The sequence below is a fragment of the Mustela nigripes genome, chromosome 13 (genome assembly GCF_022355385.1).
Source record: "Mustela nigripes isolate SB6536 chromosome 13, MUSNIG.SB6536, whole genome shotgun sequence".
In the NCBI taxonomy this organism is placed as follows: Eukaryota; Metazoa; Chordata; class Mammalia; order Carnivora; family Mustelidae; genus Mustela; species Mustela nigripes.
In genome coordinates, this window is record NC_081569.1 from 72805969 (window position 1) to 72819284 (window position 13316).

Genomic DNA, 13316 nt, shown 5'->3' on the forward strand with positions numbered 1-13316 from the left:
CAAGCCAGAGTTGGGGCCTGACCTCAGGATGCAGGTAGGGAGGGCTGGGAGAGTAGAGAAAGGCCGCATCCCACCTAGGAATGGGCCATGGGTCAGTCCCTCATTGCTCTTCACTTATTCCTGAAGGCTGGTTGCAGATGCTGCGGTGAGAGCAAAGGGGCAGAGAGCTTGCCCATCCTGCCCCCAAACAGAAAACCCTGTCCCTGACACCACACTTCGGGTGTTGGCTCCTAATCATCTCCTTTGGGAGACAGCCAGCCTGCTCTTGCTCGGGCCTTTGGCCAGTTGGGCCTCCAGTTCCAGTTCCCTTCACAGAGTAAAGGACAAGTCCAGCCCGGAGGCAAGGGTCCTGTTCTCCTGGCACCTGGTTACTCTAATCAAGCAGGCATGGAAGTGTGAGAGAAGGCATCTTCCCATTGGAGCAGTTCCCCCCATGGCCAGCACCCCACACTTGGAGGGAAGGGCCAGGAGGCTCTGCCTGGACCCATCATCACTGCGCACCTCCAGGAGCCCTGCCTGGAATTAGGACCTCCCTTCTCTGCTTAGGGAGCGCACACTGAGAAACGATGGCCTCTGCTCAGCTCGCATCCCAGTTGACTTTGATTCGACTCCTGGGCCCCCTGATAGCTCACTCCTGGACCCTCTCCCTCTCCCTATGTGTTCCATGGAGAGTAAGACCAGGACTGGAGAGAATTAAAGGTGGGGTCACTGGGCCCAGAATCAGAGTGACTATGCCATCTCAGCCCGGCCCACCCTCTCCCACCTGGCACAGACAGGCTTTCCTAATCTAAAAGCCAGCTTCCTCTCTTAGTCTTTTATCTCTCCCCCTCTCTTCTCAGGAGCTCTCACTCCAACCTCTCCTTGCCACCCTCCCCTCTGGCCAATCCCCTTAATTCCCTTGGACATTTTGAGACCAGCAAGGAACAGGAGAGTCACAGTGGGGGGTACTTACTCCCTCCTCAGACTAGAGGGACTTGAGTGGACTGCCCTCCCCAAAAATAAAGCAGTGAACTGCCCCACAAAGAAGAAAGGAACCAGCAGGGTTAGGTCAGGCCTCTCCTTCCACCCTTTGGCATAGAGAAACTCTGCAAAGAAACCCACATGCAGAACTGGAAACAGGGCTCCAGCTTTAGAAAATAAAGTGTTTGTTTATTATGAAATTAGAGATGGAGGCCCCTCCCCTTCCTCCCCTTTTCCCCTTCCCCAGCTGCCTCCCTCTTTCCTTTCCTTCCCCTCCCCTCCCCCTGGGGCTGGGAAGCACACAAGACAATGCCCAGAGCTGGGATGCCCAGGGCAGGCCAACAGCTGCGCAGAGCTCCAGGGAGGCGGCCGTGTGGGGGGCTGGAGCTCTTGCCCTGGGAGGTGGGCTGGCACCCTCTCTCTGCTGGAGGCCAGTGGAGCCAGGATGAGGCCATGAGTGATGGATGGAACCATGCGGGCAGGTCTGTAAAGACAGGAGAGCCAGGGGTTCTAGGCAGTGAGTGGAGGAGGGCTTCAGGCCATCCCTCTGCTCCCTCCTCCCCCTTAATTAGGGGCACTGACCTGGGGCCAAAGATCCCCCTGCAGGAGGGTGGGCAGCAGTGGCTGGAAGTTTCTCTTGTTTTTTTGGGATGGACAACAGAAATAACTGAAAAGCCAGTCACAGGGACCGGAGAGAATGCAGGCAGATGTGGGCAGGAGACAGACACAGAGCATGTGTGTGGGCAAGGGAGACAGAGAGAGGGTGTGGGAGAGATTTAGAATCGGGCAGACAAAAACAGAGTCACGGAGAGAGTGGAATCACAGTGAAGGAACAGATTGAGAGTGGAACCACACAATCCAGACCCAGACAGGAGAGTGTTACAGAAAGAGACAGAGATCCCTGGAGGGAGACAAACTAACGACTTGGGAGAAGGGAGGTAAGAAGGAGGTTGCCCTGGGGAAGCTGGGAAGAGGGACACCGGGAGGAGAGGAGGCCTGGGGGGCTCGCCCCCAGGCTGCTGCCGCTTGCCTGGAGCCCAGGGCGTGGGGGCTCACTCAGAGAGCCTGTGAGGGGTGCCCCACCGCAGCGGGCAGGGCTGGGGCCCGCTCTCAGGGGGTCGGGGGCTCCTTGGCCCCGTACAGCTCAGCCAGGGTGCGGAAGAGGGGACCCCAGTCGTCCTGCGGCTCGGCGGGGCCGAGGGCGCCCCCCGCCTCGCTGCCGGAGCCCAGGGAGCTGAGCGAGCCGCAGGAGGAGCCACGGCCCTCGTAGCCGTAGACCTGCACCGAGTCGTAGGGCGGCACACTGGGGTCGTCGTCCGCCTCGCGGAGCCGCAGCGCCAGGAGCTGCGCCACGTCGGCGGGCCCAGGGGGCCGGGGCTGGCGGGGTGCCCGGGCCCGGGGCAGGACGTCGCGGCGCGCTGGTGGCCCGGGGTTCGGCGGGACTGCCCCGTCGGGGTTCTGCAGGGCGCTGATGTCGAAGGCCTCCGTGTCCTCTTCGCCGCCACCCTCGTCGTCATAGGTGATGATGTTCTCACGGACGTCCTCCTCCTCCAGCACCATCAGTGCTTCCTGCTTCTGCCGCCGCAGGGCCACGAAGAGCACCACCAGGGCTGGGAGAGAGGCGCACACAGGCCCGCTGAGTCTGCGGGGTCCCCGGGAGCACGGTGGCCTGCTTCCTTTCTGGACCATGCGCAGGTTGGGAGACAGAGGAGACAGTGTGGCCCGGGGTGGTAAGACCTGGGTTTGACACCTGGCAAGCCTCATCTGGAGTCTGACTTCACCCTGCATTCGACGGGTGACTATGGGAAGTTGCTTCACTTCTCTGAACCTCTTTGACCCTTAGAGGGCTTGTGTAGATAACAGGGAAAATGAATTCCCCCCTTAGAGCTGTTGAAAGGATGAATCCGAACTAGCACAAGTGATGTGCCAGGCACCACATGCCGCCCAGTCAGGCTTCAGTAAATGTTTTTTAAGGCTTCTGGCTCGCATTGTGGGTTGGTAATGTCAGGGACGTGAGACCAGAGCTCTTCTCTTGGACACACAAGGGAGTGGGAAAATCTGGGCATGGGGCTTCCTTCAATACCAAGGGGGGGACTTCCCCAGATCCAGGGACTTGGCCCCTCTCTCAACCCCCTGCAGGCTCAGACCCCACGTTGATGTTCCGAGGTGGCCCGACTCACCAAGCAGGGTGCCCACACAGGTGACGATGGCAAGCAGGGCCCCAGTGCTGAGCCCGGCCGGTGAGAGCTGAGCCTCGGGCCGGCAGGAAGCCACCGAGCCATCGGGCCGGCAGCGGCACACGCTGACAGTCACTGTGGTGGTGCTGCTCAAGGCTGGCTGCCCCCAGTCCCACAGTTCTATGGGAACCAGATAGGGTGCCTGGCGGGGCGGAGCAGGGCGAGAGGGCAGCAGCAGGCTGGCGGAGCCATCTGTGGGAGAGGGAAGGTGTGGGGCCCCTTCCTGAGACATGGTCCCAGTAGGGTGGGCGCGGCCCAGGGAGACAGCTGCCCATGGGGAGGATTGGCAAAGAGCAAATGTGTGCACATCCACATCTACCTTCTATCAGGTGGAGGGCCCAGATGTGGGGGCGGCAGTGAGGCAGACCAGGCTAGAGGGTGGTAGGGGAGCAGGAGAGCAGGGAGGCCACCCACCTCGGTTGTCACGGACAGTGAAGTTGGCATCAGGGCCCAGAGGACCTTGAAGGGAGACACGGCTACTGTTGCCCACCTCATCTCTGTCCAGGGCCCGGATGACCTGAATCAACTGGGAAAAAGAAGATAGGCCTTGTATGGAGTGGGCACTGGGAGGTCTTAAAGTCCCGAGCCCTCTGCCGCAGCAGCTCACCTGGCCGGGGACTGCTGAATCACACACAAAGGTGTCATAGGGCTCAGCCAGCTGGGGGGCGTTGTCGTTCTCATCCAAGATCTGGATGGCTACTTGCACACGGGAGGCCTGTGCGGAGCTGTCTGAGGCCAGAACATGACACACACAGTAGTTGACACACAACATGCACGGTGTGTGGGCACGGATGCCCCGTGTAGCGCCCAGCATACACACGCGTCACGTGGACACACATGGGGCAAATGGTGTGAGACGAAGGGAACAACACCAAGAGTATACGACAACATTCAGGTGGGAGCCAAGATAAGTGCAGTGCAGAAGGTACATTCCATGGGGGCACGGAGCACCCGGGACAGGCATACATGTGCCATAAATGAAAGGCAGACAGAAGGTGCATACAGGATGCATGCAGGCCAGTCATGAAATAAACGCATTCATACCACATATTCGATGTACACTCAACATTTACAACAAATACAACATACACGGAGTGGGTGTTGGATACACACCGTGCATTCATTGTCACCCCCCACCCAGGGTCGAGAGTATGCATTTTCATACATAGCACCCACGAGACAGACAGACAGACACACACACACAAACACACATGCCCCATCAGCAGTAGGAAGGCTACGGTATAGCCGTGAGTAGCACTTAGACTTGGCCTTGGGGAGCCAGGCCAGCCTGGGCCACAGCCAGACACAGGCCCCCTTCTTCATGCAACCCTTCATCAGGTTGTTCCCTGTCATCACCGACTTGCCCCTCACTGCCAATGCCATCCAAGGAAGAATGGAAGATGGGTATCCCTGCCCAGGCTGGTGCTCACTTCTCCTGGCTGAGCCTCCCAGACTCTTTAGTCCTCTCCCAGGTCGGGAGAGAGCTGGCTGGCCCCAGGGAGAGGGCCAAGGTCCCAGCCTGTGCAAGGGAGGCTTGCGTGGGCTCTCTGGCTAAGGGTTCAGGGCTCCATCCCTTCTCTGCAATAAGGGTCTTAGGCCTGCTAGTTGATCTTAGGGTTTTCTGGAGAGCAGGATTTGGTGGGAGGGTGAGAAGACAGAGAGGGAAACACACACACACACACACACACACACACACGGCTAGCAATGTATACACAGGCAACTCTAAACACTGCATACACACAGAGACATTCACATGACAGATATGCATGCAACGCCACGTAACACACAGCGACGGGGCCATAAACATGATCTTCTACACATAAGAGGTAACATGGTGGCAGGGATAAGTGCTCTGACTCCATAGCCTCATAGGGTCTTGGGTTCTGCCCCTTCACAGCAGCATGACCTTGGGAAGCTACTTAACTTATCTTTGTCCGAGTCTCCTTATTTTCGAGTGGGGAAGTAATTGTACCTCCCTCCTAAAGCTGTGACGGTGATTACATTAAGCTATCCACATTTGGTACTAATGTATACACAGTAGAACAGTACTTGGTATACAATAAGTCATAAATTCTTTGTCCACGAACACTCACATACACAAAACGATATCTACAAACAGCCACCTGTACCAATCCTTATATACCTCTAATCACACATTCGCACAAATATTCTATCTGCTCGACTACACACACAAATACGTGTGGGTATATATGAACTGTTATACACATGGAATTACACACACATGTAGGTTTGCACTCACATGTGCACATACATAGAGCTCTTCGCTGCCCTGTACAAACATCTCATGCGCACAAGGACAGTTCCCAGAGACAGGACACAGAAGGCAAATGCAGGAGGCCCTGGGGTGTGAGCAGGAGTGATAAGGGGAGGTTCTCACAGGGAAGGGAGGTGTCCTTGCTTCCACAGGCCATGGCAGCCCATAGACAGCCAAAGCATGCTGCTGTCAACTGGTGGCTGACAGGGGCAGGAGCTGGCCCTCTCCCCTGCTTTGGGGGCTCTCTGCAGGGCATCCCGGGGAGGGGCTGCTGGAAGAACCCCTCCAGTCAGCCTCCGGAGGAGGGGCCCAGCCCCACCCTGGCTTCAGCCTGAAGCAGACAGCAGGGATGGCAGGGTCTGCCAGGGTGCAGATTGGGGTTTCCCAGGACTCAGGAGTAATTTGAGGTTTCCCAGTTGGGGAAAGTCAGGTATGGGAGTGAATTTAAAGTCAGGGCAATACACAGACAGATCACTGTGCCCAGGCCAGCCCAGCCTCAGAGACCAGGAAGCCTGCCTGGCGGTGGTGATCCAGGCTGGGAAGGCAGCCCTGTACGCTGGTGAGGCCTGGTGGCAGTGACTGCCTCCCCCTTCCCCACTCAGGGACAGCTCCTCTGCCAGGCGCCTGCTGCCTTCCCTGTCTCCTGGAGGTCCAGGACTCCTCACCGAGCTCTGTGGCCAAGACCGTGAGGTTGTGCCAGACGCGAGCCTCGCGGTCCAGAGGCACCACCGTGCGGATGGTGCCGTCTTCAGGCTCGATGGAGAAGCAGCGCTCTGGATCCGAGTGGGGGAGGATGGAGTATCTGGGGAAGATGGAGTGGAGCTGGAGGCTGATCTGATCTGTGGGCAGCACTGGAGCTTGCAGCTAGGCCTCCCTCCCTTCTGTTTGTCTTGCTGGCCTCTTGGCTCTTCTGGGCAGAGGGCCCGAGCTCACCGGGCTGAGCATGCCCAGGGTACCCAGAGCCATGATTCACATTAGGGTCCCCTTAAAAGACAAATGGCTTGGGGAAGTTATGGACATTAAACACTGGTCCTAAGACTCAGGGGGACTGGGTTTCCTGGTGGGGGAGAGACTGAAAGAGGTGGAAGGGGATAAACAGCCTGTCTTTCTGACTTTTGGGCTCTATTCTAGAGATCCAGAGACACCTCTGCCTCAGACCAGCTGTGTGACCTTGGGTGAATCGTTTAACCTCTGTTTACTCAACCAAGATGGGAGTGCCATGGCCGGGATGCTGAAAGGTGGGAAGAGCGGCTCTTCTCAAGGCAGACAAATCTGGATTGGAGTCCCAGCTCTGCTGCTTCCTGACTGTGTGACCTTGGGCAAGGAACTTAAGCTGTCTGGGCCTGGCCTCTAAAACGACTGGGGACGACTGTGTTCACTTCACAGGCCCGTTGTGAGAACTGAATGTTCCCAAGTGGGTAAAGTGTACAGCGCCAAGGGAGTGACCGGTTGTGGTAGCCAGCCATTCAGCAAAAACGCACATCAGATGAGCTTGCATCTGCTTGCACCGCCACTGGGAGGCGCCACTGCTATCCTCCCAGAGGGATGGGTGGAGCTGGGGGGGCGGAGCTAGCCGCGTCCTCCAGGCCTTCCCAGGCCCTCAGCCCTGCAGGGAGGGAGACCTCTGCCAGGAGGTGCCCAACCTCGGTGGGAATAGCCTGCCACTGGGCTCCTCCCCTGAGGCTCAGCCCTTCCCCTGCCCCGCCCCAGCTCACCTGATCGGGCTGGCTGGGGAATCCAGGTCCGCTGCTGAGACCTGGCCCACCAGCGTCCCGGGAGCTTTGTTCTCAGACACTGCCAGGTAATAGGCAGCCTGGGTGAAGGCAGGCGGCTCTGGGGCGTCCTGCACAGCCACGCGCACAGAGGCCACGTCCTTGAAGGGCCCTCGCCTCAGGTAGGCTGGGTCAATGAGGGTGTTGGTGGCCTCCACGCGGAAGGAATAAGAGCGCCGGGTCTCGAAGTCCAGGGGCTATGGGGAGAGGAGGTGGAGTGACTGAGGCACATGGAGACCAGGGCAGGCCCCAGCTCCTGGAAGTTGAAAGGACCCCTCCCCAGCATCCAGTGCTCTGCCCTCCTGAGAGGAGATGTAGGCACCGAGGGGCAATAGCCATGGTGAGGCAGATTACTTAGCCTGGGACGCTAGGTCTGCCCCCACCTCCATCATAGATGGGCTACATGAATAGTCCTGAGTCAGGCTTTCCCACTTGTTCGCCCCAGTCCCTCATCTGAAAGAGGATGAGATAACCGTGATCTCTAAGCTTCAATGCAGTGGTCCCAAGTCTGTTCCAGACCAGTTAGAAGGGAGCCTCATGGGGCAAGAGGCAGTATGAGTAAGTGTTAGCAGACAGGAGACTAACCTTGCGGACAGTGAGGAGCCCGTCTCGACCCTGGGAGTCAGTGCTGATGCTGAAGGCTTCAGACCCCTCTCCATCCAGGATGCTGTAGGCCATGAGGGCGTTGTCCCCCAGATCTGGGTCCTGGGCCCGCAACCGGCCCACCAGGGTGCCTGGCCCAGCCGTCTCCACCACAGAGAACTGGTATAGGCCTTGAGTGGGGACGGAGGGGAGACATCTTAGGTCCCCAGCCCTCCTCCTTCTCCCAGTACTTCCTTCCTTCTCTTGGGGTCTGGCTGGGGGAGGGTGGGGAGGGAAAGCTTCTCTGGAGGCTGTAGGGGGTGGGGGCAGGCAAAGGACGGCTCTGGGAACAGCACTGGCCCCTTACTCTGAGGGAACTTGGGCGGGTTGTCGTTGACATCGCTGAGGGTGACCGTCACCGTCGTGCTGCCCGACAGCCCCCCCATGTGGCCGCCCATGTCCTTGGCCTGAATCACCACCAAGAACTCCTCCTGCGTCTCCCGGTCCATGTTGGGGATGGCTGTCCGTATCACTCCTAGGGAGAGACGACGGGTCAGTGGGTGCCTGTTCGCATGGCTGCCCTACGAGGCTCTGAGCTCTAGCCTCACCAGTCTGGGGGTCCACAGAGAAGAAAGGCAGTCCATCCAGCACGGTGTACACAAGCTTGGCGCTGTTCCCGTAACTGGGGTCATCGGCATCATGAGCAGTCACCTGGATCACTGATGTCCCTGTGGGGGATCCCGGCACCCCACTCAGCAGGGGCAGGGCCAGGTGGGAAAGAACAGCAAATGAGGGGGACCCAGACACGAGAGCAACGCGGGAAGGAGAGGTGAGGGTGCTCCAGGAGATGGCATCTGGGATGGTCAGAGTTGGGGTACTCACCGACATTGGACATCTCAGGCACCGTGGCGTGGTAGGGCCCGAGTGGAAAGATAGGTGGGTTGTCATTAATGTCTTGCACCTTGATGATAAACTCTGACGGGGGCTCCAGAGGCCGGTTGGAGGCTCGGTCCACAGCTTGGGCCAGCAACACGTACTGTGCCTTCTCCTCCCGGTCCAGGCTCTTGGTGACATGGATATTGCCTGTGGCCTCATCAATCACAAATACAGTGCCTGCCCCCTCCCCGGTCAGCAGGTACTTGGTGCGGCCCTCGCCCCTGTCCACATCCGAGTGCAGCTGTAGGGGTCAGGGAAAAACGGCAGCAGGTTCCAAGCATGGGGACAGAAAGGTTAAAGAGTCTAGGTCTATGACTGGGTGGAGTGTTGGGAGTCCTGAGGGACCAAGGTCATTGAAGAAGTGATGAAGTTGCAGGATTGGGCCTAAGGGCCTCGAGAGTCAGGGCAGACCTGGGGAGGGCTGGTCCTTACCTTACCAATAAGGACAGGCTCTGGACCGGCATATTCTTCAATGACAAAGAACTGGTTCCACACCCAGCTCCTTCGGTTCCGCAGCAGCACTGGTCCTGGGGCCCCCCGGGACCCTGCCCAGGCCCGGGCTGGGGCTGCCAGGCGCCCCATGCAGCCCCAGCCACCTAGCCAGGCCAGCAGGAGCCTCACCAGGCCCCACATGTTTGGGCTCCAGCTAGGGCTCTGGTCGCTGTCCCCGGGTACTGAGGCATGAGCCAGCTGGGCCAGAAGGGCAGACGCGTTGGGGCTACCCCATGGATCCACACCTGTAGGGCAGGTAGCTGTTCAGGGTCAGGGAAACCCTTAACTTTCCCTGTCTCCCAACCAAAGTTAGAGGCTGAAGATCAGACCTCCAAGGAACCAGACACCCCACTGCCCAGAACCCAGACTGAGACAGAGCAGACAGTCTGATCCTTCCCTCCACCCAGGCTCTGCCTGTATTCACCTCCAGCCCTACAAGCTGATAAATCTCTGACCAGTCAACTCTGAGTAGAGAAGTGAGAGGAGAAAACAGGAGGGGAGGTGCAGGGTAGGTTTGGAACCCCAGATCTGGCCCCTGTTATTCCAGGTTGGCCATGCACCCCGGGGGGCTGGAGGCGTTGGGGACTACCAGGGAAAGGGCTTAAAATCCAGGGGCTGGGACTCATGGAGGTGTGGTCTCAGGGTGTCTGGGGTCAGGCTGAGCTAGGAGAAGGGGTGCAGCCTTAGGGTTGAGAGACTGTGAAAGTCCCTCCTCCACTGGGAACCCTACCTCTCCCGAACCTGCCCCCAGCCCACACTGCCAGCTGAAGTCCTTGAAGGGGGACTGGGCTCCTGAGGAGTGGGGGGGGGGGGGCAAATCCAAAAGAAGAGGGTGTAGAGCTGGGGGCAGGGCCAGGAGGCTGAGAGGAGAGCAGAGACTACAGACTCAGTGTTAGTGATGGTGAGACCCAGACTCAGGCACTGTCCGGCACAGACTGAGACAGAATGGCAGCAAGAGACACAAGGAGAGAGATCAAAGGAGGCAGCCTGAGTGTCTGACAGGCAGAGAGGAGTCATAGGTAATAGGTTTGGGAATGGTGAGGGTGGGTGGCAGAGGGGTTTTCTGCAAGTGATGGGCAGGTGGGGGGCAACCCTCAGCAGCAGGGGATCAGAGCAGGCCTCTGGAACTTCAATCTGAGACAGGGGGCAGCCAGGAGGGGGTTCAGGAATGGAGCCAGAGAGAGGACCCTTCCCACTGCTGTCTCCTCCCTCTCCTCCTGGGGGGACCCCTCAGGTAGCTGTGGCTGCTGCCCCTCCTCCCCCAGAGCAGACACACACCTGCCAGTCCTTTGCCTCCCGGGGGAAGAGGGAAGCCGGGACCAGGCGGGAGGCGGGACGAGGCGAGGAAAGGGCTGGAGGAGTGGGAAACTGGGTAGAGGCAAGGAAAGAGGAGGCGAGAGGGGAAGGGACGGGGGAAGGAAAGGAGAGCGGGAAAAGGCAAAGAGAAAGACAGGAAAGGAAAGGTAGGAGAAGGAAACGGCAAAGAGGAAGAGGGTGTGAAGAAAAGACAGGGCAAGAATGAGAGGGAAGGGGCAGAGGAGGCAAACAGGCCGAGAGAATGAGGGTGAAGAGAGACCCAGGAAGAGGAAAATGGGGAAAGGAGGGAGAGAGGTGCGAGGGAAGAAGGGAAAGAGGTAGAGCGCGGGAGAAGGGAACGGGCAGTGGGCTCCCAGCCGCGGAGCGCACCGCTCTTAAGATACCCGCAGGCTGCGGGCCCCCTGCTGCCCCTCCGCGGGTTCCCGACCCCGGGCTCCGGGACAGGCGCCCTTACCTGACAGTGCCGAGGGTCCCAGGCCGGCGGGGAGCGTCCCCGCCAGCCCCCTTCGCCGGGTCCCAGGGGCGCAGCCCCGAGCCGATCCGAGCGGGCGCCGCGGCTCCGCTGCAGGTCTGAGCGGCCCCGGCGAGAACAAGGGAGCGAGACGGAGGGGGCGGGGGAAGGAGGCTCCGCCTGCGGAGGAGCGAGGCGGCTCCGCGGCGCGCGGGAGAGAGCCCAGCCTCCGACCCTCCCCGGCCAGCCCGGGCCCGCGCGGCAGGGGCGGGGGCGGCGCTCCCTGGCCGCCGGGAGCATACAGATGCGGCGCCCCTCCCGGGCCGTGCCCGCAGCGCCCGGCGGGGCACTCGGGCGGGAGGACTTCCAGGCCCCGGCGCCAGGCCGTCTCCGAAGGGCTGGCGGGGAGGGTGCAACCGGGAGCGCCGAGCGTCCCCGCACGTCCCCGCCGCGGGTCGAAAGGCGAGCGCGCGGCGAGGCGGGGAATAGGCGCCGGCCGCAGAGAGGCCGGGCTCCAGCTCCTGGGGCAGCGTCTGGGGCTGCTGTGGACCCCGGTCGCAAGGAGGCGGCATTTGGGGACCCGGTGCGCGGCACCACAGCCGGCCGACTGGGGAGCGCTTAAGGCCGGCAGAAGGGTCCAGGGAGTCCGCAGACTGGGCCCTGGGAGCAGGTCAGGGACCGAGGCACGGCAGCAGTGGGAGGGGGCGGCGGTGGGGAGTGGAACCTTTTTGGGAAGCTCATTTACAGGCTCCCACTGAGCGAGTGGCTGCTGCCCCCTGGCGGCCGCTGTGGGAGGCGTCTTGTAGGTGGCGAGCAGGTGACTAAACGCCTCTAACCTGGGACTGGGAACCTGGTCTGGGACCTTCCTCTTCCCAGGGGCCTTCCCCTCTGGCCTCCTGGGGGTGGGATTGGTGGGAAGACGCTCTGTGGTGATGCGGATAGACCAAGACAGAGATGGAGGGTGGGAATTTCCTGCTCCAGGAAGCAGCAGCCTGCCTAAACGAGGGTATGGAGCGAAAGCAATGGTGCCTCAGCGCTGAGCCGTCCTTTTCAGTTCAGTTTGGCTATCCCCCAGGCCCTGCCCAAGGAAAGCCAGTCACACACACTAGTTAAAACTAAGTCAGATTTTTATTATTTTTCCATAGACCACATCATTTAATAATAAAAAAAATAAAAATAAAAATTGAACAAAAGGAAAAGGTGGATATAAAGTGGAACCGGTGGGCAGGAGGCAAGGGCTGCAGGACAGAAGAGACTGGGAACTGCAGGGGCCCTGGGACTCAGGAGGAGATGCTGATTCAGCTCATAGGTGACCCAGTCTCCTGGCCCCGGCTGTTCCCAAGAGGGGGTTGTGAGTACCCAAAGGAGGTGGTGAGCAGGATGGAGGAAAAATGAGAGGTCTGGGGCTCCTAGCTGTTCCCCACCTCGGGGGCCAACCACCTCCATCCCTAACCTAGCTCTTCCCTCTCAGACTCAACAATGGGAAATGAGAGGGAGGAGAGGGCTAACTCCCAAGAGATAGGTTATGGGGGTGCGGCTTTGTGGGGGAAAGACAGCCACTGCTCCATTTGGTATGTGGGGACAGGTGGCAGCCATACGTGAGCACTGGGTAAATGGTGTGAAAGACCCCTGGTTCTAGGGTGGTGGAGATTGTACCTATCCCTCTGTGGCCTCGAACCCCCCAGGGCAGGGTGGCTGATGCCTGCAGCTCTCCCTCGTGTGTTCCTGGCTAGCGGCGCCCACCCCGGTCCCGCACAGGTGTGCTCCGACTCCGGCTCCTGCTGTGGCGCTTGGTATCTCTGCGGTCCCTCTCCCTGCCTCGCTCCCGGTCCCTCTCCCTCTCCCTCTCCCGATCACCCCTGTCACGCTCCCTTTCCCTCTCTCGCTCCCTGTCCCTCTCTCTGCTGTGCTCTCGACGCTTCTCCCGCTCCAGCTGTCGGTTGCGTTCCCGTTCTGCTTCCTTCTCCCGCTCCTTTTGCTCTTCCTCTTCTTGCTCCTTTCGCCGTTTCTCGCGTTCCTTGGCCCGTTCAGCCCGCTCTGCCTCCTTCTGAACAATCTGCAGCAGGCAGCAAAGGCAGAGAAGAGGGATCTCAGCCCCACTCACGCCAGTCCTGCTTTGTCTGTATGTCCCTTGACCCTGACCTAACTCAGGATCATTGCCAGCTTTGCCGTTAAGCAGAAACGGGGTTGTCAGCAATCACATCTTTGTCTCTGGGCCTAATCCCTCCAAGTGTTCGCCTTTTACAACCACGATAGGCAGCGGGCACCATCCATGCCCCATGCCCCGCCTCTGA

The 13316-nt window shown here is 59.7% G+C and overlaps 2 protein-coding genes across 5 annotated transcripts in view; both read right to left on the bottom strand.

The window, feature by feature from the left end:
• Window positions 1–1201: 1201 nt before the first annotated feature.
• On the bottom strand, window positions 1202–11589 carry CDH24 (cadherin 24). 4 transcript variants are annotated; one of them, XR_009399106.1, is made up of 13 exons: window positions 11026–11319; window positions 9195–9499; window positions 8709–9003; window positions 8435–8554; window positions 8194–8361; window positions 7830–8017; window positions 7188–7441; window positions 6138–6274; window positions 3805–3926; window positions 3612–3723; window positions 3141–3389; window positions 1543–2570; window positions 1202–1444 (listed from the first exon to the last, which is right to left on the bottom strand). XR_009399106.1 is itself a non-coding variant. In XM_059372903.1 (12 exons), exons 2-12 carry the CDS (start codon window positions 9393–9395, stop codon window positions 2071–2073), a joined length of 2232 nt encoding a protein of 743 aa, XP_059228886.1. In that variant the 5' UTR covers window positions 9396–9499; window positions 11026–11319; the 3' UTR covers window positions 1202–2070. The 4 variants fall into 4 exon arrangements, 3 of the variants coding, with proteins under 3 accessions (XP_059228886.1, XP_059228885.1, XP_059228887.1); XM_059372903.1 differs by having other exon boundaries at window positions 1202–2570; window positions 8709–8889; XM_059372902.1 differs by having other exon boundaries at window positions 1202–2570.
• A 542-nt stretch (window positions 11590–12131) lies between these two features.
• The window catches only part of ACIN1 (apoptotic chromatin condensation inducer 1), a 34770-nt gene continuing 33585 nt past the window's right edge, over window positions 12132–13316 (bottom strand). The window contains 1 exon segment of the mRNA XM_059372905.1: window positions 12132–13078. Within this exon segment, the coding sequence (XP_059228888.1) occupies window positions 12752–13078 (327 nt within the window). The 3' untranslated portion in view covers window positions 12132–12751.

Excerpts from the sequence above, each read along its gene's own strand:
- CDH24 (XM_059372902.1), bottom strand. The coding sequence starts at position 9,395 with ATGTGGGGCCTGGTGAGGCTCCTGCTGGCCTGGCTAGGTGGCTGGGGC. Across the intron at positions 9,004-9,194 it reads AGCCTGTCCTTATTGGTAAG|CTGCACTCGGATGTGGACAG; the intron begins GTAAGGACCAGC and ends TGACCCCTACAG. Across the intron at positions 8,018-8,193 it reads CCCGCCCAAGTTCCCTCAGA|GCCTATACCAGTTCTCTGTG; the intron begins GTAAGGGGCCAG and ends TCCCCACTCAAG.